The sequence below is a fragment of the Mauremys mutica genome, chromosome 5 (genome assembly GCF_020497125.1).
Source record: "Mauremys mutica isolate MM-2020 ecotype Southern chromosome 5, ASM2049712v1, whole genome shotgun sequence".
Classification (NCBI taxonomy): Eukaryota; Metazoa; Chordata; order Testudines; family Geoemydidae; genus Mauremys; species Mauremys mutica.
Genome location: NC_059076.1, coordinates 57,791,208 through 57,812,270, shown reverse-complemented (window position 1 = coordinate 57,812,270; position 21,063 = coordinate 57,791,208). Strand labels below are relative to the sequence as shown.

General features: G+C 41.2%; 2 protein-coding genes across 5 annotated transcripts in view; both read right to left on the bottom strand.

The window, feature by feature from the left end:
- The window catches only part of SMARCA5 (SWI/SNF related, matrix associated, actin dependent regulator of chromatin, subfamily a, member 5), a 48,193-nt gene extending 42,898 nt beyond the window's left edge, over window positions 1-5,295 (bottom strand). Inside the window, exons 1-2 of the mRNA XM_045019236.1 lie at window positions 4,882-5,295; window positions 712-786 (exon numbers count right to left, since the gene is read on the bottom strand). Coding sequence (XP_044875171.1) covers window positions 712-786; window positions 4,882-5,022 — 216 coding nt within the window. The 5' untranslated portion in view covers window positions 5,023-5,295. The remainder of the gene's footprint in view (window positions 1-711; window positions 787-4,881) is intronic.
- Window positions 5,296-13,940: 8,645 nt separating this feature from the next.
- The window catches only part of GAB1 (GRB2 associated binding protein 1), a 151,195-nt gene continuing 144,072 nt past the window's right edge, over window positions 13,941-21,063 (bottom strand). For all 4 annotated transcript variants that reach the window (XM_045019452.1, XM_045019454.1, XM_045019451.1 and 1 more), the window contains one exon: window positions 13,941-20,029. In XM_045019452.1, coding sequence (XP_044875387.1) covers window positions 19,871-20,029 — 159 coding nt within the window. In that variant the 3' untranslated portion in view covers window positions 13,941-19,870. The remainder of the gene's footprint in view (window positions 20,030-21,063) is intronic.

Here is a 21,063-nt window from a genome sequence, read left to right as displayed (position 1 = left end):
CATTTGAAGTAAAAAATATGAGATAGTGATCTTTTTTCTAGAGCAGGAACATAAAGATCATGGTCATTAGACTTTATCTGACCCTATATGTTAAGAAAGTCATGGAGTAATTCTATGGGGTTTTGATTTAAGATACTGATGGGCTCCCTCAGACCAGATGTAAGTTCCTGTTTCAGAGGGTGAATGATTATTTCTCAACTTCTTTTAATGTGGCCTGAGCCCTTTGCAGGACCGGGCACAACTGCCTCAAGAGTCTATAGACACAGCTCTAAACTAGCCAGAGGATGGATAACATATGTGAAGTGTTCCCGTGCGCCAGAAGCTCAATACATCATCACCATTCCACTCCCAACACAAGTGGAAAGAATCAAGTTCTGAACAGTGTCACAATGCAGATCTTCACATTACACCACTCCTTGTATACAGTACCCCCAAAATCCTAGGACAAACTCACTTAATTTAGACCACTACAAATTGCAGAAGCGTGCACCATTTCAAGGGGATTGGAGAAACAAGGAAGGAGTAGAGGACAAAATATGAAGAGGAAGCAGCCTCTCAAAATTAAGATTTCTGCAGAAAAGCCTAGTCAGAATACCAGGAACCAAGTTAAGATGTCTCAAATAAGAGCAAGAAATTAACTTTTCTATGAAAAGCAGTTACATCAATGGTGGCTATTTGTACCGTACTGCACATGTGCTCAAAATTACACACCATTTTCTCTTCATATGTAGGATCTGGTTCCTGGATTTCTTTTTGTTTTCCTGGTGATGAATCATCAAAAACTCCCTAGGAAGGAAAAAAAAACAACAACAAATTGAATTCTCCTTTATAAAGATATCCAGCCTTGCGCAGAAATCATCTTATTTTGGTCATGTTACCATTTAGCCAGAGTATGACACCTCTATCTCAATTCCTTGATGCATTGAAACCAAGATCAATTTTACTTGTCAAGAATTGCACTTCTAATTTTAGTTTTGACCTAGGGGCAGGGTGGCAAGTTAATGAAGTGGTGCTATTTGATTTTCTTTTGCCTACCAAACCAACTAATTACCACTGATGATTAGATTAAGGATAGAAAAACAAGTCTCCATTAATAATTTGATTCTACCCCACATACATTTCCCTTTTTGGAAAGGGGGGCAGAGGTGCGGCACAGATATTCTCTTTGACTACCCTTTCAGACAGAGAATAAATAAAATCCCATTCTCCCCTATGGCAATAAAGAATTTTGCTTCAAAACCATAACCCCACCACATGAGTGCATCTTCATTAACAATTTATGAGTTTCACTCTGCTTCTGGTGCTAGAAACAGAGGCAATGTGTACTGGAGGTGGAAATACTATTGGCATGATCCTCCCCCCCCCCCCCCCCCCCCCCCCGCAACTGTCCTGAAGGGGCATTTTACAACACATGTTCTGAAGGAGGTTGGGGAAGAGAACGAGATATCTACAGACAATTACCATCCACCATCTGTTTAGAATAGATGGCTTATGCAAAAAAGTTATTTACCTCGCTTCAGTCCGTAGTGGCCAGTGAGGAATGGGTGATATCAAAACAAAACGGGCAGCAACACACACAAAGCAAAGAATGGGACAGAAAGAATATAGACATAAAAAGAGACATACAGTAACTCCTCACTTAAAGTCATCCCAGTTAACGTTGTTATGTTGCTGATCAATTAGAGAACATGCTCGTTTAAAGTTGTGTAGTGCTCCCTTATAACATTGTTTGGCAACCACCTGCTTTGTCCACTGCTTGCAGAAAGAGCGGCCCATTGGAGCTTGCTGGTGGGGGCTTGGAACCATGGTGGACCAGCAGCCCCCATATTAGCTCCCCGCCCCCTTAAGTTCCCTGTGCAGCAGCCGCCCAACAGGCTATCAATTATCAATTGCCAGCAGTTCAGCCGTCCCTCCCCCCACTGCCGTATGCTGTTCCTGCCCTCTGCCTTGGAGCTGCTGGGGGGGGGGGGAGAAAATGCACATCTCTCTCTCTCTCTCTCTCTCTCACACACACACACACACACACACACACACACACAGTGTGTCTGTCTGCCTGCCATGCTGTCTGCCCTTCATTTGTACTGCCTTGTAGAGTGTGAGGCTACATTAACAACATGTTAACCTGTGAGGGCTCAGCCGCTAGTTCATTGTTTAGCGGTAAGGCATTCCCTGGGAAATATCCCTCTGACTTCACCACCTCAATCAAGCTTAACATCATTGCTGCGTACAGTATTAAATTGTTTAAAACTTGTGTGTGTGTGTGTATAGAGAGAGAGAGAGAGAGAGACTTCTGTCTGGTGAAAAAAATTTCCCTAGAACCTAACCCCCACATTTACATTAATTCTTATGGGGAGATTGGATTCGCTTAAAGTCGCATTTGTCAGGACCATAACTACAACATTAAGCAAGGAGTTACTGTAGTAAGTACTGCACCAAGGCAAGACATATCAAAAGAGGATATGAAAGTGTAAAAGCAAAATTTTATTTGCCAGTCAAAAAGTGAAGGATCCAACAGAAAAAAGGTGGAAAATTCACCGCACTAAGGCAGTAGTTCTCAACCTTTTCTATACCAGACTGTGCTGCGTATCTATCCAGGGTCTACCTGGAAACCGTCTCCTGCTTTATGCTAAGAGACAAGCAGAACTGTTGTGAACCCTGCACAGGAGACAGACACTTCTGACAAGTTACTCATATTAATCTATACACACACAAATGATAACACTACAACTTTAAAAAGACAATGGGCAGTAACTGTAGACTGAATATAGGACAAGCATTTTCCTCTTAACATGGCAATAAGATTTTTTGAAACCAAGAGTACACAAAATAGTCAAGACACCATTAAACACTTCTTCAGCCAAGTCTGAATTCAAACAATTCTTGAACTTCTTTAAATAAATCAGCTGTTCTTTTTTCCTCTTTTGAAACTGTAACAATTTATTTCATTATATGCCGCTGAGCCTCCTCTGTATAAAAAGGAACTGTATGAACAAAAATTCTCAGATGACAGTTTCTGAAGTATGGCATATTTCCCAAGCTATACTTTCTATCCAAAGAAAAAAGTGTCATTGCTCTTCATGGCTTCCTAGGATGTGTCTACATTAGCATTTTTCCTTCAAGTCTCCTACCACTGATAGCAACAAGATTCCCTGTCCACCAACATTTTTATCCCCATATCTCCTCTAACCCTTAGAACACCAGCAGCCAGTCTACACTAGCTTTCTCACCAGTGTTACTAACAGAAGAGTTACATCAGTAGTGGTGCAATGGTGGGAGAAAAGAGCAAATCTGATAACGGCTAAAGGCCTTTCATTCTGAATCAATGTAAATCAATATTCCAGAGGAAGGAGGCAGAGCACTTATAAATCTTCATCAGGAAGCTTTCCAATCCCGTTAAAAAAAAAGAAACACCAGATATAAGTATGTCAAGAAATATTTTAAATAAATATCCAAAGTAGTCTGGTTTCTTCTTAATATAATTATACCTTTGCAAAAGACAAAAACCACATACATCAAAAATCCTTGTTTAACAGCGTCCCACTTAGCTTTTACATTTTTTTTTAAACAGCCCTAACTCTGTGTTGCCTTACTTTTGTAGATTTAAATATTATTTATTACCCCAGTGCTTTAGTTACTTGCTCATCTCAAGGAGCTACTTAAAAATATGGAATTTGCAAACTAGTTAGATTAAGTAGGTTGACTATAAAGAATGATTCAAAGTGTGAAACATTCAGCAATTAAAAAAGAAACTGGTGTCCATGTATGGCTAAAGAAACAAATGCTGTTACAAAACTATTATCTCTAGGTATTAGTTCAAATCCCAGGTTTTCCTAAACCCTGGAAATTTCTGGATTAGGCACCTGTTGCCAAAATAAGACATTTCAGATCACAGAAAATGCCACTGATTTATAAAATGTTGCTAGATGTACTCAATTTTTCCATAATTTAAAGAGCAAACGTAAGTCTTTGATGAGATGCTCACTTTGGAAAAGAAGACGAATTAATTCAACAGTTAGCGTATGAGGATTTGAGCTTGCCTTCAAAAATCGGGCTGCACTTTGACTAACCCGACGATTTAAAAAAAAAAAGTCAATCTGAAATTTGGTGTTCTCATCTTTCTAGAAGTTTGTAGTACATCAACGAGGACGTGGGGTGGGGTGAGACCCTCTTGTTTGAATGGATTGATGTACACAGCGCCCACCGAACTGAGAGGCTGGGCAGTGAACAGAAAAAAAGCAACAACGCTGAAGGGAAGTTGAGAGAGAGGAGACGCTACTTTCCGCTCAAGGAGTGGGAAGCATTTCTAACAGCTGCTCCTTATGCCGCACGGCAGCTACCCGCTTCCCAGCCCCTTGGTAACTCGGAGAGACTCCCACAGCCCCTACACGCAAGGAGACGGGCGCCCGTTTCTCGACCGCCCCCAGACCATTCATTCGCGAACCGAGGAGAGGAAGGCGACGCGCACACGCTGGGCCGGGTAGGCGGCCAGCTAGGGAGGCAACGCCGCTGCCGCTCTGCGCCTCCTCACACCATGCTGCTGAGGGCTCCTCATCCGCCCGCCCGCTCTATTGTTTCTGTCCCACGCGGCTCACGCACCCAGCCCTCGTGGCACAGCACGACGGGTAGAAAAGGGCTCGGGCGCCGGCTACCGCGCGGCGCTGCAGCCAGACCGGGGGGGCTGTGCCCGGCTCATCCCTGTCCCGGGCCGCTTCTCCCCAAGTGGGGGTGGGGGGCAGAGGGGCCCCGGGTGTCCGGAGGGACCGCCGGGGCCAGGGCAGGAGAACCCCGGAACGGGAGCGGGGCACCGCAGCCCAGGGCGGTCTCTCCTCGCTCACGCTCCTGTTCCTCTGGGGTGCGTGTGGGGGAGGGGGGCCGCCTCACCTCCATGTCAGCTTCGCCCCCGGCGGGAGGTGGTGCCCCCGCGGCCTCGCTGCCGTTGTTGGTGGGTGCGGGGGGCGCGGTGCTGGCGGGGGGCAGGGGCTCATCCGGCGGCAGCGGCGGCTCCTGCTGCCCGGCGGACATGATCCCGGTGCGCCCGCCCCGCAGACAATGCCGGGCCGGGACCCCGCTGCCGCCGCGCCGGCTGGACGGGGAGGAGGAGCGACCCTTTACGCAGCTGCTGACGGGAGGGGATGGGGGGCGCCGCTCGCACACTCCGCGCTGAGGCCCCCGTCACCGCTACCGCCCCGGCTTTCTCAGCGCGCTCCCCACCAACCAGGAACCAACCCAGCCGGCTTCCAGATCTCGCGAGAACTCTGGCAGGGAGTGAACGGGCCTGCGCGGCCGCACGTCCCCTGTTGGGCAATGCCCCCGCCAACCCACGAGGTGCTGTTACTACTACGGGGCGGGGCCGCGCGAGGAGTTGGGTCGGGACAACCGCAGGCTTACTACGTCACTACTTCTCCCCCGCCCCCACGCATAGAGTTAAAGGAATATCGAGGGGGCGGGGCCTAATTATGGAGCCCCTCCCCCGTGCGAACGTCACACGTGGGGGTGGGGGCCGGATTTAGCCCAGGCCGGGCCGCGGGTTAGGTCAGGGCCCGGGGGAGGGCGGCGGCGGCGGCGGCGGGCTGCGTTAGGAGGGGCTGGCGAGGCGGCGCGTTAGGGCCAGTCCCACGCCGTTCTGCAGCCGGGGTCAGGCCCCCAGCAGCCGTTACGTTAATTTAAAAAAGAATTACCCTCAAAATCGCGGCAGCCTGTGTTTATGTGCCGGCTGGTTTGCACGTTTTGCCAGACCGCTGAGCAAGGCCGCGCAGAGGGTTAGGTGCCCACAGCAAAACTCTTCAACGGAAGGGGCTCCTCCGTCCTTCTGAAGAGCCTGGCCCGTGGGCCTCTCCCCGGCGGCTCAGGTTCTTGAGAGGCTCCCTGCTTGGAAGCATCACCCTTGAGTGAAGGATCTGTCTTGCTTCCCATGCTGGCCCCATGGCTGAGAGGAGCTGGTTTCACCTGGCCTGCTGCCCCCTGGGGCACCTTAGCTAGAGTGGTGCTGTGCCCTATGCACCAGCTTGCAATACTGCTACTCCCATAATGGGGCCCAGCACCCCCTGCCTGATACTGTTCCACAGGTTGGGGGACCCTTTCTAACACAGAGCAAACTGCCCTGTGGCTGCTCTCACCCCTGTCCTGGCCCCAACCAGTTTTTGTATAAGGGATTGGCCGTTTCTTATCATCAGGAAAGAGCTCTCCCAGCCCCAAAACAAAACCACTCCCAATGAGGGGCAGTAGCTTTGTCAACAAGAGCATGGCTTCTACTTATGAAGCATCCAGTTTGGGAGGCATGGGGGGGGGGGGTTCACACTCTTGAGCAACAAAAGTGCCTGAGTCAACAGAGCTTGAAACAAGCAGTTTCCTAGACCCCATCTGTCAATTTCTGGAACAAGTGTGCAATCACCGAAGAGCCAGCCATACATGGCTACAGGTGTTGGATCTAAATTTACATCACTCGGGGGTGTTTTTTTCCACACCCTTGAACAACAAAAGTTTTGCCAATATAAGTGCTATTGTAGACATGGCCTGAGTGTCTTAAACCCTTGAATCTCAGTGCTTTCCTGTAATGATAAGGATGACAATCACTCTTATTTTCACAGGACCTACCCCGCTTGTATACGTTCACATTGTAGAGAATTTAAAAAAACCCATAATTTTGAGGGTTGAAAAATAAAGGAGACAAAATTACTAGTTGCAGTTTATCTGCATGTATCACAATCTAGGCCCTTCTTCTGTAATAAGTTGCATACCACATACTTCTGTACCCCTATGGAGCAGTTTGCAGTAGCAGGACCCTAGATTTTAAACTCATTGAGAGCCAAGAATGTAATGTTATTACATGGCACTTTATGAAGTTGTGAGGTGCAATTTTATCCCACAGCAGGGGCATTTGAAGATGGCAACCATTAATTGTCTCCAGTGTTTCTTTTCCCCCTTACTGACTAGTGTTTTCTCTCTCCCTTTTCTCTCTGTCTTTGACCTCGAGAAGGCAGACCTGTTTTTGTTCAAAATTTTAAAAAAATATTAAAAAGTGCACTAAGGTAAAGATCAAAGCTTGGTGAACGCTTGACAACAAATATTAGCAACTGAAAACATCACTGTTGAATGGAAATAGGGAACCATAACTGTAGTTGTCTCTACACGATCCAGCTATATAATTAGTTATCAAATACTGATTACTCACTTGAAGTCAATAGCACTGTGCCTGGGCACAGGAATCCAACCACATGCAGGATCAGGACCTTGGACTGGACACTACTGTTTTCTTCATATGTACCTAGGCAGCTGGGTGAGTAGATGCTGACACTAGAAACAGATATATCAGAAACACAGTTAAAAGGAAAGAGAATTTCAACTAGAGGAGAAAATGAAGAACCATTAAGTCTGGGAGCAGCATGGAGAACACAATTTTTTAAAAACTAAAATAGATATGCAGATGAGAAAGTGAAGCAGGGAAAGAAAAGTGGAAAGAGAAAAGATTAACAAAGTAGAAAAAAAATGTCCATGACAAGGAAACGCATGAAAGACTTAAAATTCAATACAAAAAAAGTAGCAATGATTGATCAGAAGACAATATGAACAGAGGTCTCATACTGAGAGCAGAAGAGGCATTAAGAAACTTGTCACAGGTCAACATACAAGCTAACTAAAAACCAGGGCAGCATATGAACCTGCACAGAGCGAAAAAAAAACCCACTATCAAGATATTGAATTTCACAAAGACAGTTGAGCAATAACACTTACAGCATTTGTAAATATGCACCAGGAAAAGGGTAGTTAAATTAATTTTTCCTTTATGTGAAATTTCCAGGCACTGCCTTTCAATTTCATTGAATACTTGTTCTTAAATAATTTCTTTTGTTAAGTAAACCACTTACGAGCTACTTTAAAAGATCTTACTAGCTGAACAAGAATGGTGTTAATGTGCACTGCTGTGCAGTTTTCAGTGTCTGTAAATCTGTTTAGAGGCTATGAAAATAAAGGAGCAACAGTGAAAGCGTAACTGTTGATGGCCATATCATTCTGAACATGCCTGATCTTATCTGATTTCAAGAACTTGAGCAAGGGTGAGCTGGTAGATATTTGGGTCAGGCACTACCTGCGTAGGTTTTCTTTCACACAAGGTGGTAGTGATCTCAAAGTATTTACTCCCTCAGCTCCTTTTAAACTAACAAGTGGTGAGGCAGAGGAGAAAGTAGGGATTTTCAAATTATCCTCATTTTTTAAATTCACATGAAAGGAATATAGGAAAAGCTAGTAAAGGATGTTTATAAGAGCTCTACTTTTTTCAGAAGGAGTCACAGTTGCTTTCTTAATACTTTGTTTTCCTTTTGTTTCCAAATAATATAAATCACAAATCTTGAAATATTGTTTTTCTACATCTGGTCAGTTAGAGAGTTCCATTCATCCTTTTTTTCTTTAACAGCTTTTTATATCCACTTCTTGGGAGGAAAAATTGAAATGGTATGTATAATAAACTGTTATTAATGGGGGAAAATGCTACACTTGTGGAAAAAAAGGGGGGGGGCTTCATGTGTCAACATCAGCCTCTCCTCCAGAGGATATTTAAATTGCCTTGTTAAATGGCTCTCTCAATTCTACTTTAGCATGCTTTAGTAGGGAAGCTGCCACACTGGCCCTGATTTGCAGTTCTTGGGTGAAATCCTGGCCCCATTGAAGTAGTCACTGGTCCCAGTGATTAACCGAGAGGATGCATTGAGCAAAGAATCACACTGGAAGCTGAATGCATGAATGAGCCTGTTTTAATGATATACAAATCACTATCTCCATGATCCAACAATACTTATTCCATTCTCAGGAGATCAGGAATTCTGCAGATCATGGTGGTGATAAGGCATATATATTTATTCATAAGTATTACTGTGTCTCAATTTGACCCAGCCAGCTGAGATGCAGTCTTACAATACCAACATTATATGACGTCCAAGCTGTGAAACCCTCTCACAAAAAAATCTATTGTATGTCCATTTCAACAATTCAGTGGAAATATAATGTTCACAAATAATTTACTATATATAATAAACTTCACATCTTCTTGTGTGCTGTTAAATTTAAGTACAGTGAGCACTATGCTGGATTTATTCAAGTTATGGTATAATGCTTCTAGGAAAATTTATGTTTCATACAAAATAAATAGTGTTAAGTATGATTATAGTGCTCACACTAAATTTAATGATCTATAAGCCTACCTTATTTCAGGACTGTGTTTGCAATGCAGACTGTAAAAACACTGCCACACATAGGAAAATTCCAACTTTAGTAGTCTTAACACTAAAATAAACCATATAAAATCTGATAATATATCTGTGTCAAACTTTTCTTCTATGTGACTCCCACTTACGTAAGAGAGAACCATATATGCCTATCTAAAAGCAGAATCTGGACCATCAATTGCTTATATTTCTTTGGAGAATGAGTTTCTGTAATGGATTCTCTCTCTGTCTGAACAAAAATCAGAATAAAGAGGATGCTACCACACTTCTGTGACTGAAAAGACTCATATACCATGCATATTCACACAGTTTCATTGCACAAACATACCTTTTCAAAGTCCCAATTGTAGAAAGAAGACGGTTCCTCTCTCTGTGTAATCAGATCTTGAGTGACATTGCTTCCTGGCAAAGGACTGGAAGCCAGCAGGCTCACTCAAAGGAGTCATTTGTTAACTATGCGACATTGGACAAGTCACTGGACTTCCTTGTGATTTAGTCCATTATGGGTTGAAAATAGGGTACAAAAATGGTAATAAATTGGACTTTACTAAAAGCAGGTATTGCATCTGTAAAGAGCTGGTAGGACCCTGCTGCATGCTCATATATACAGATGGACTGCTGCATCCTTGAGAGCCTCAGTGACTTCAGTGGAGCTCCACATGGATACGGGGATCTGTCTGTGCCTATGAACTCATAGGATCGAGACCTATATCATAGCATTTTAGTCTAGTTTCCTTAGTTTTTATCCCTTCACCAAGCTCAACAGTTTCCTTCTGGATCATGACCTTGGGCCAGATTTTTGAAGATATTTAGGTGCCAAATACTTAGATAGATGCCTAGTAGGATTTTCAAATTGTGAAGGCACCTAATTTCCATTGATTATGAGAGTTAGCTGATTATATGTAGATTGTGTTTGGGTTACATACATGCATTTTCCATTACATATATTATGTATATTCATGCATAATACAGTAATTCATTTGTTTCTGTAAAAATGCAAGTTATTGATTCATGTGCAAAGTCCTAACTCCTTTTTTGCATTAGCAATTGTTTTGACTAATAATGTAATAGAGCTTTGGGGATTCTTTAACATGTTCATATGAGTTCTGCTCTCTCTGCAGGAAAAGTATGTGGCAAAGTATCTGTTTTCAAAGTAATTGCTTTTCAAACATGATAGATTTTAATTTTCAAATGTAAATTAATAAATAATGTTTAATTAAATCTGAAAACTCATGGGAAATAAAAGTGTGATCTTAACAGAGAATGTCGTTTCTAGGGAAAAATGTAACAAGCAACCTGATGAAAACAAGTGACTTGAAAGTGAGTAGACAAAGCTGACAGGTAAAGATGGGTCAGCGCTCATATACAGTTTCAGAGAAAGATCACAGTATCTGACACAAAAAGTAGGCAGGCACCTGCACTGAGGAGACTGCACTGCCAGAAGAACAGATGGTAGTCAGCTATGGGTTCTGAAAGATATATAAAAAAGGCCCCACTTCTGTTCCCTTTAAATTAAACAGGGGAAGATTGATCCCAGGTGTGAGAAGTGGAGATACTGAGGATATGCAATATAGGTGAAATTCACACTAGAGGACTTAAATGGGGCATAGACCTTGTGTGGGCCCGCTACACAGGGGTGAATTTCACTCTACATAATGAACAGCATCTTTTTTGAAGATTGCAAAGTCTCTACACATTGCCTACTTTGAGGAGCCAGGAGAGATCCCTGGTGACATAGACCAGGGATGCAATTCTACAATACACACTCCTTCAAGTAGAGCTGGGTGAATATAGCACAAAGAATTCCAATTTTGAGCAACCACTGACACATCACAAAGAGTTGAAGTGAGTTCACCAACCCTTAGCTGAAATGTATGCATAAAATCTTACAATATTTTCCCAGTGAACACATTAATAAAAATCAGAGCCCACTCATCCATTAAAAATATTCATCACAAATAATTTCCCCATTCAAGTAAGGATAACTTGCTTGAGTAAGAGTTGGAGGGTTGGATGCCAGGTTTCCTGAATCTCAGGCCTGTGCCTTTATGGAAAAAAAAATCCCTCCCTCTGATACAATAAAATATAGGGCTGCTTTATTTTATACAGTATATAGTCCATTAGTGAAACCACAGGAAAAAGAGCCAGGAAAGAGTAACCAGAAGAATTTAATGCATGGTGAGAGGCAGTCTAGCCAGCAAGGTCTAGCCCTACTTAGACTGTAAGCTTTTGAGGGCAGGGATTGTCTTTTTCTTATGTGTATGTACAGGGCCTAGTACCATGGGATCCTCATCCCTGGTTGAGACCCCTACAATGTATAATACAAATCATAATAGATCCCTACCCCCAAAGCACATTTTATCCCATCCTTCATTACAAGAATTAATATTGTATAATTTTGCTTCTACCTTTGCTATTAAGGTAAAATCTTTTTTAACTTTGTCTCCCTTGTTAGGCTGGACACAGCTCTCTAAAGAGCTCATCAGTGCCCTTTCTGGCATTGATCACAGGGTTTCTTTCAAGCAGTTCTCTCTGTTTGATGGGCTGAGCCTGCTGCCTTCAGGCTGCTGGGGGATGGCCTGATGAGCTTGATTACTGGAATTTCTGAGAGTGGCTGCCTTCCACATACACAAGGGGGAGCTCATCACCAACCAAAAGGCCCTAGTCTTATCTTGTGCTGCTCTTGCAGTGTTGCCAACTCATGATTTTGTCATGAGTCTCATTATAATTATTGTTTTCCTTAAAGCCTCAGCTCCTGGAGTCAAGGGGGTATGTGATGATCTCAACCTTCATTTTTAAACAAAAAAAGTTTTTAGCACTATTGGCTGTAGAGAAAGCTTCAAAATGTGAACCCAGTGCACCCAAAAGGCTAAATATAATTATAGAACCTAATAGTAAGTACCAATGGTTGACATTTTTGCCCTCAATATATTATTGATAACTAATTTTAAAACTGACTTTGAATATATACCATAGCCTTGTAAGTGTGTATTATATTATACTTGTATTTTTGTAAACTAGCCATTTTGACCATAACATGCAACCTTGTGGGAAGCCTCAGTGGACAGACCAAGATTGAATGACTGTCTCACCAGGTCCAGATCAGGGTTGAGGCCCTTGAGCAGGACAGTGTGGGGAAGTTTGCACTTCCTCTACTTATGTTATATTGTTTTGTTAACAGATGTCCATCTCAAGGTTCTCAGTTCAGCACCTTACATTAACACAAGGAGAGAAAGAGTCCTAAAAGAAGCATTGATTGGCTGACAAAGTTTCCAGTCATGTGACTATCCAACATAACTACGGGTTAGGGCAGTGGTTTTCAAACTTTTTTTCTGGTGACCCAGTTGAAGAAAATTGTTGATGCCTACGACCCAGTGGAGCTGGGGATGAGGGGTGTGTGTCAGGGGGGCTCAGTTCTGGGGCAGGGGGTTGGGTGCAGGGTTGGGGTGTGGGCTTACTTCGGGTGGCTTCCAGTCATCGGTGCACAGCAGGGGTGCTAAGGCTAGGAGTGCGGTGAGGGGGAGGGACTGCGGGGGGGGAAGGGGGCGCGGGACTCAGGACTGGGGCAGGCGGTTGGGGTGCAGGGTTGGGGCATGGACTTACCTTGGGCGGCTCCCAGTCAGCGGCACAGCGAGGGTGCTAAGGCAGGCTTCCTGCCTGTCCTGGCACTGGCACCACGGACCCTGCTGCACCCAGAAGTGGCTAGCAGCAGATCCGTCTCCTAGGTGGAGGCATGCAAGGGGCTCCACGCAGCTCTCACCTGCAGGGTACCACCTCCCCTGCCCCCAGCTCCCATTGGCCGGGAACCGGCCAGAGCGTGGAGCCAGTGCTCGGGGTGGGGACAGTGCGCAGAGCCCTGTGGCCCCCCGGCCTAGGAGCCGGACCTGCTGCTGGCTGCTTCCGGGGCACAGTGCCGTGTCAGAACAGGTAGGAACTAGTGTGCCTTAGCCAGGCAGCACTGCCGATAGGACTTTCAACAGCCCAGTCGATGGTGCTGACCAGAGTCGCCACAATCCAGTGCCTTATGTTCTGTAACCCAGCACTGGGTTGCGATCCACAGTTTGAAAATCACTGGGCTAGGGAACCAAGAGCCAATTTTCTCTCTGAATAATACCACCCATGAAAGTATTTAAAGTAAAGACTACATCATTTAGGAACCTCTTGACTTTCAAAGTCTGTTAGTGCTGGAAATTTGGTACCAATATCAGCAAAACCAGGACATTATTTACATTAATGTCCTCCCCCCATTTTGCCAATTTGAGTAGAAGTGGAAGCAGAGCAACTTTTAGCTGCATTAGTTAAAATTCTAACTTTCAGAAGCAATGCTCAGAACTTTAAACCTCAGCACCTTTGTCTGTAGATAAGCTTCTAAAATAGAAGGTTGAACATTAAAACATGCTTTTTAGTAAACTATTTTAGACAAAATATTAAAAGTCTATACAGGCTTCTTGTTCCAAAATCAAAACTATCTATATTTCTCTTATTTTAAAATGTAAAATCATTTGTAAAAGCAGAGTTACACCTTGAGAAGTATGATTCTATTTCATATTACACTTCTTATGTGGCTGAAAGAGTCTGGCTTTCAGCGTATCTCAAAGGGCAATCAAGGCATCTGGGTATGTGGTATAACACTGCATTTTCCGTCCCCGCCCCTCTCACACACACCACACAAGGGCAATTGGAAAAGAGCCTCAGACAGCATATTTTAAAACCTTTTATATAACAATGTTCAAACTTTCACGGGCCCTTTTCAAACTGGATACACCACGAGTTCTCATTTTCTTTTTTTGCAGACATAATTTACATGGGAAGGACTTAGACACACTTATTTAATAGCACCCATCAAATATACAGAAATTGTGCTGATTAGTTGTGAGTAATAATTTTATACTTGAAAGGTGGCTACAAAATTAAATTGACAGTCTTCATTCTAGCACCTTTGATGCCCATATTTTATACTCTTTAGGAAAAATATGTCTCATTAGGCTAAAATCAGTTACCCTTTTTATTAATTCTGTTTTTGTAATATTTTCTTCTTGGTTTTTAATAGAGAGGGAAAGGCACTGGTTAATGCTCTGTGGTTTAGAAACAGGAAAATGATTCACTTGGCTGTCAAACATTGCATAAGAAACACTAGCTTAATTTGAATTTACCAAAGTGCTTTTAGTTTATTATCTCTTGGGTATACACATTACATTGCAAAATTCATTTTAAATAGCTAGAGAACAAAAAGTCAACCAAATGCATTTAATCTGAAAAAGGATAGGCAATAAACTCTTTCCAGGTAATTTAAATTTTAAATTAATCTGCTACTTCTGTCAGCAAATTCCTAAATGAAATCTTGACAGTTATATTCACAGAGATTTTCTTTAAAAGGAGAAACTAAAAGTAAAATCCAGTGCGAACAGAAGTAGGTTATCCCTTCATCTGATGGCACACCTCTCCTCTAGTCCCATATCCCGCCCATCTGCTGATTTACAATACCAGGAGTGGGATGTCATCATCAGAAATGCTGAATCACAAAAACAGATTGTGGGAAACTATTCATGTCAAAGAAATTAATCAACACATCTCAAGCTTTCTTCCTTTATTTTTATTGTCTCTCCCCTTTGGCCCTTGACAGGTTGAGACCTATACCTTGAGATACCTAGTTGCTTGTTTAGTTTTAAAAACCAGCTTGGCTCTAGATTTCATCTGTGCCAATTAAAATAATTTTCTGCCGAGGGTGTACCTGTTCGATGGGCAAAAAATGAGCACTTTTCAGAACTCACTTTCTGGTTAATATTTTCACACAATAATGAAGACAGGTAAGAAAGAAACCCTTATAAACGTGTTTAGTGCCCCAACCTTGAACCACTGAGCAAATGAGGAAAGCACTGGGGTACACTTCCAAAGCTCACTTTGCCTTTGGATATTAATCAGTTATTCTGATTTTAAGAGGGGAAACCCAAACAAATTCAGTTAGAATACAACAGCCTTGCAAAACTGTATTAGTTCGAACACGCATGGTAATTATTTTCTTTTTTTTGTAATGGGCAAGTAAATATCATTCAGTTTTTTCATAAAAAAATAATAAAAAAGGAGACAGAAGACTTGTCCCTGGGCTGGTAAGTTTTCAGGACAATTTTGTAAGATTGCAATGTAACACTAACAGGTGTTGGCTCTAGGTAGAGCCAGAAATACTTTCAACACAACTGACTGATACAATCAGCAACAGCGAACCTCAAATTTAGTTGTGATAAAAATCTCACTTAGCTCAAAATGCAGTGAGAAGGCTTTAGACTTGCCTGTGGCCCCTTTTAGGTAATGGAGCTATGAAATCTAAACTACGTGATTAAAATGGCAAGACTATGATTTGTCTCATAAGCCATGTGTGTGGCAGTGTCAAAATTGCCATAAGTGGACAGAATATTTTTTTAAAAAGCTAAATTTAAAGCATTTGTGCAAAATAAATTTCTGCAGTGAGTTAGAATATAATGAATACACTCTACCCTTTTCCATCAGTGTCACCTTATAAGCCTTTCACATAGCAGGAACACTACATTTTGTGGCTTGCACATTTCAACAGCTTGTGAGGTAACACTCTTAATAAGCAATAGATTGTGAAAGTGTGGTCATTAGTACCTAACAGAAAAGAAACTGTTGACATGATGACTTTTGGTGACACTGAAATACAGGAATTTTTCAAGTCATTTCTTAATACTCTAGGCACTACAGAGTTTTTAGTTTGCACGAATTTCCTTTTGATTTGTCTCTCTCTCTTCTGTAATAGACCAATATATACTTTTTAAAAAAAACTGCCAAAACAAGGCAGAATTCTATTTAATGTCTAAAGCATACAAGGAAGCATCTCAAAAAGGGGGAAACTGTGAGAAGATTTGCTAGAGATGTGCCAAATTTCAATGGCTAAGAAGAAAACAACTTTTACCTTGAAACTGAAAAACATTTTTGAGTTGCTCAGATTAGATTCAAATGGCATTTACTTTATTTTATAGATTTTGCCTTGTGCCTTAAATTACCACTGTTCATTGTAAATAATGCGACAAACAATGCAGCCATCTAGTAATTCACAATATACTATACCAACAAAGCAATCTATAGCTTACCTGTTCCTTGAAAAGAACATAACACATCGCCAAGACAAACTCCTTTTGCATTCACATCTATTGAGGTCCTCATAATAGCACCCATTACTGTAGTACCTGATGCCTCCATAAAGTTAATAACCGAAAATCACAACTGGCCAGTAGTCTAGCTTTGCCTCTGCTTCCTCTAAATTTAGAATTCAGCACATTTTAAAATGTCAGAATCATAGCAACAGAACAGATGAGCATGACAACAAATAGGCGGCATACAATTCTACTTTAGGCTATGTTATTGGAAATGAGGTATACTATACAGTATTAATACCACCCTCTCTTTGAATGTCCTTGTGGCAATACAAGCAGACAATAATGTAATGCCAAAAATGAATATGAAAAATATATTAAAATCCAAAAACAGTCAAGAAAACCACTACAGCATTATTTTTAAAAGCAGTATGTCCACACTATCTGTAGAGTCTGGAAACTGGTGTTTGATAGTCTCAAAAACAAAAATACTAAATTTTTGCTCATTGAAACTAACATTCTGGATGTTATTGAATTAAAAAGTCTAATAAAATGGAAGCTATAACTCAAGTGAGGACAAAAGTCCACACCAGATACATCATTCACTATAAACTATGCCTTTTGTCTCGTCAAAGAGGGCTAAAATTTTCAAACTTGGGTACCTAAAGTTAAGCACTGAGATCAAAAGGAGTCACAAGTGCTCAGAACCTCTGAAAAACCATTCATTTTAGGTACCTATATATTGATATTGGTGCGCAAATTTAGGAAACCCAGCTTTAAAAAAAAAAAAAATTGGCCCTGAAGCACTGAAAACGGTTGAAAGTGTCAAGGAAATCTTCAGATTGCTACTTGTTTATTAAGAAGCAGAGTACTGGAGATAAAAATGCCATACTGAAAAACTGATAGTGCACAATCCTGACTGAGCTGCACTGTCAGGGAGTGAAGGAGGGACAGAGGAGCATCCCCTTCCAGGGGACTGAGAGATTCTCCTTCACAAACACCTCTGTGATCCCTCCCACCACCCACAAACTTTCCCACCTGTGGAGAGAATTAAAAGAAAAAACTCTGAATTTCAACCCAGTGTTTTGAGGCCTCCTCAATGTGTATTTCCATATGAGGGTACAATTTTGGCCCCAAGCCCCCTTATGGTAGCCCTTTGATAAGTACCATATTTATTGTTCAGAATAAATGAAAGGTCTGATTCCCCACTAAGATCAGTTTAAAACAGGAGTAACTCCTCTAAAGTCCTTGAAGGACTGGTGCGAGAGGGAAATCAGGCCCCAGCATTTCTGCTTTAATAGTATAAAGAAATTAGTATCCTAAATAAGACTACCCCATATTACATGGAGTACCAAACACATGCTTTGCTTATAGATGCTTCAATTGCAGTACGGGTGAAGAAAATAAGGAAAGTTTGCTCACCAGCAAGAATAATTATGCACAGTAACGCTTCAGTCCTTGAAAGCGATGTGCATGAGTGGAAGCCTGATATAGTTGCTCCCTTTTTTTTTTTTTAAGAAGACAGTATAGTCATAAATTAGCTCATACCTAGTTTCACTCAGGACCATGGCAATAATTCCACTGGCTTCAACAGGACAGGAATTTGGTCCAATTTTGCAGTTTGGGTTTTTTTTCTCAACAACTTGCTTTTGAAAATACTTTTATGCTTAGTTTTTTAGAAGTACTGTTTATTGTATCTACAATCTAGCAACTTCATAGAAAAAACTGTGTTTGGTAATTTAGGCACTTTCCCCATATATCTTAATTTTTATTGTTTTCTAGTTCCATTGGACAGAGTTTACACATCAAAATTGAACAATTTAATTTATTTAAAATTCACCTCAAAATGCATTGTATTTAGTTTTTTTTTTTGTTAAAAAAGAACATTCAAAGCATCAAAATATTACTAATTTAAAAAGAACCCTTGTTAAAACAGTTTACATACTGTAGATTGGAAAAAAACCTAAGGTAGAGTAGGCACAGTACTAAGGCCAGTATGACAGAAAACAAGACTAACACATTCATTCAGCATTTAAAAGGTCTGGACAAAAAGAGATTGTTTATTTAAAGGTATCTGTGTAAAAAAAAGTGTTAGTAAATTTTCAATCCAGACATAATTAATAAATTTAAGTCATTTATGTACTTGAAGAAGATCTATTTTCTTCCTGACAGCTAAATTATGGTTCTAAACCAAGGTAGAGTATTATTTGGAACTGGGATAGTGAACAAAAAGGATCACAGTACACAAAGCTTTAAATCCTGTACCAGGAAAAAGCAACAAGGTGATGAGTTAGTTATAGTATCTATTTTATAAAAAATAGATATAAAATATCAGTTGCATAGGGATCTAAATATAAGGCAAAGCAGAAGATTAATTAAAATAAAGATTGTAGAAAGGGCACTATAGTGTCAAAACATAGTATTTCCATTTGAATTACTATCTAATTCAAAATCACAGTATCGTGCTAGTACTACAAACAGAGAATGTCAAACTGTCCCATTCATTTCAAATTGAAAACCAACATTAGGACTTCTAAGAAATATAAAACTAAGTTTATTGTCTAAACCTGATCAGTGTATTAGCACAACAGTGCTTGGTACGTACCTGATTATTTATATATTCTACCTTCTGTAGATATCATCAAGGTTACTACTTGTTAAAAAGTGTGAGATCACAACATTACTGCATGCCATCAGTGGTTTGCAGGTTTACTCAACAATTAATTATTCAGTCTTTAAAAGTGTAAGATCCCACCCTGCAGAATCTTCACCCAATGAACACAGAACACTGTCATTAATAAAATACATTAGACATTCCACCACTAATAACTAATGTTTAAGCCATGTTGCTAGATCCTAAAACCAATATAGTTCATTATTATTAAATCACAGCAATTTTTGTTAGGAAGGTAACCTGTAGACTTCCAAATATTCTTTACATGTATTAAATATAAAAACAGTATGTAACTAACATTTATTTCTTGACATTTCAAGTAGATTATTAAATTGTGACACTACTTCTACTAAATCATTTCTAAGTTGTTAACATGAAGTTCAAACATTAATTTCCATATCTACATGTAGCTTAATTAACCTAGAATTGTAATGTATAGTAGTGTAAGAAAAAATTCTCAAAATGAATTCATCATTAAAATTCATTAAGTGGGAATACCTGAACCAACATTTTAACTGAAAAAGTGCATAAACATAGTAATACTACAAATATGTTAAATGAACAACAAAAGGTTTTGTGGGAGCCAAGCAATACTATTTTTACATATTATTTACATTTGATGAATTATCCAGAGATAATTTAGGATCTTAAGATTTCTTTGATGTATTTAAAACGTCCTCTGACTTAGATTTATTTGATAAATTTTAAGTGTTCTTTGACTTCCATCTATTCATTCTGGAAGCTACACACCAGTGAATTGCCAAGTACTGTTCAGTCAAGCAACATGGCAGTTATGGTTCTGTATTTCATCAAAATTCATTGTGATAAATGATACTTCTTTTGTTCTTTGAGGAATAGTAGAATTTTCATTTTACACTTTTAGTTGGGGTTTCAGATTCTGTAGACTGCCTCCCATCAGTCCATGCTTCTCGTGTGCTCTTCAGTGCTAGTGTTTTCTGTTGGTCAACCACAACATAATCCACTCTTTCATCTGCCACACTGCTCCCTGAACCACTGCTTTTTTTCTGGAAAGGGGAGAGTGAGAAAAATGCAAGTTAACATATATTTACAATAAAATGAAGCCAGGTTCATTTGCAATAGAGCTATGAATGTAATAAGTATTTTTTAAAAAATAATACTACATACACAGAGTACTACCTACTCTATTCAACATATTGCATGTGTTTTTGTTGAACTTACGCTTGAGGACAATAAAACACTGAAAGACATCTCTGATAAAATCTTGGACTTTGTAACAAAACATCAGGCAACATTGATGATCATGTATAATATTTTGCTGATACTGGAAAAAATACAAATGAGGGTTGAGAGCTGTAAGGGAATCTGAGTGGGAAGGACTGGGAAGGTATAATCATAGAATCGTAGGACTGGAAGGGAACTTGAGAAGTCATCTAGTCCAGTTCCCTGCACTCATGGCAGGACTAAGTATTATCTAGGCCACTGATACAAACACAGCCTGCTTAAGATTTTATTTTTATAGCTCCCAGTTATACGAGAGAAGGCTTGTATAAAAAAGACGTTTACTCACCGTTGTAACTGTTGTTCTTTGAGATGTGTTGCTCCTATCCATTCCAGTTAGGTGTGCGTGCCGCGCGTGCACGGCTCTTCGGAAGATTTTTACCCTAGCAACACCGGCGGGCCGGCTGGGCCGGCTGGGCGCCCACTGGAGTGGTGCCACTATAGCGCTAGATATATACCCCAGCCGGCCCGTCCGCTCCTCAGTTCCTTCTTGCCGGCTACTCCGACAGTGGGGAAGGAGGGCGGATCTGGAATGGATAGGAGCAACACATCTCGAAGAACAACAGTTACAACGGTGAGTAACCGTCTTTTCTTCTTCGAGTGATTGCTCCTATGCATTCCAGTTAGGTGATTCCCAAGCCTTACCTAGGCGGTGGGGTCGGAGTGAGACGTGGCAGAGTGTAAGACTGCTGAGCCGAAGGCTGCATCGTCTCTGGATTGCTGCACCAACGCGTAGTGGGAAGCGAAGGTGTGGACAGAAGACCAGGTGGCCGCTCTACAGATGTCCTGGATGGGGACA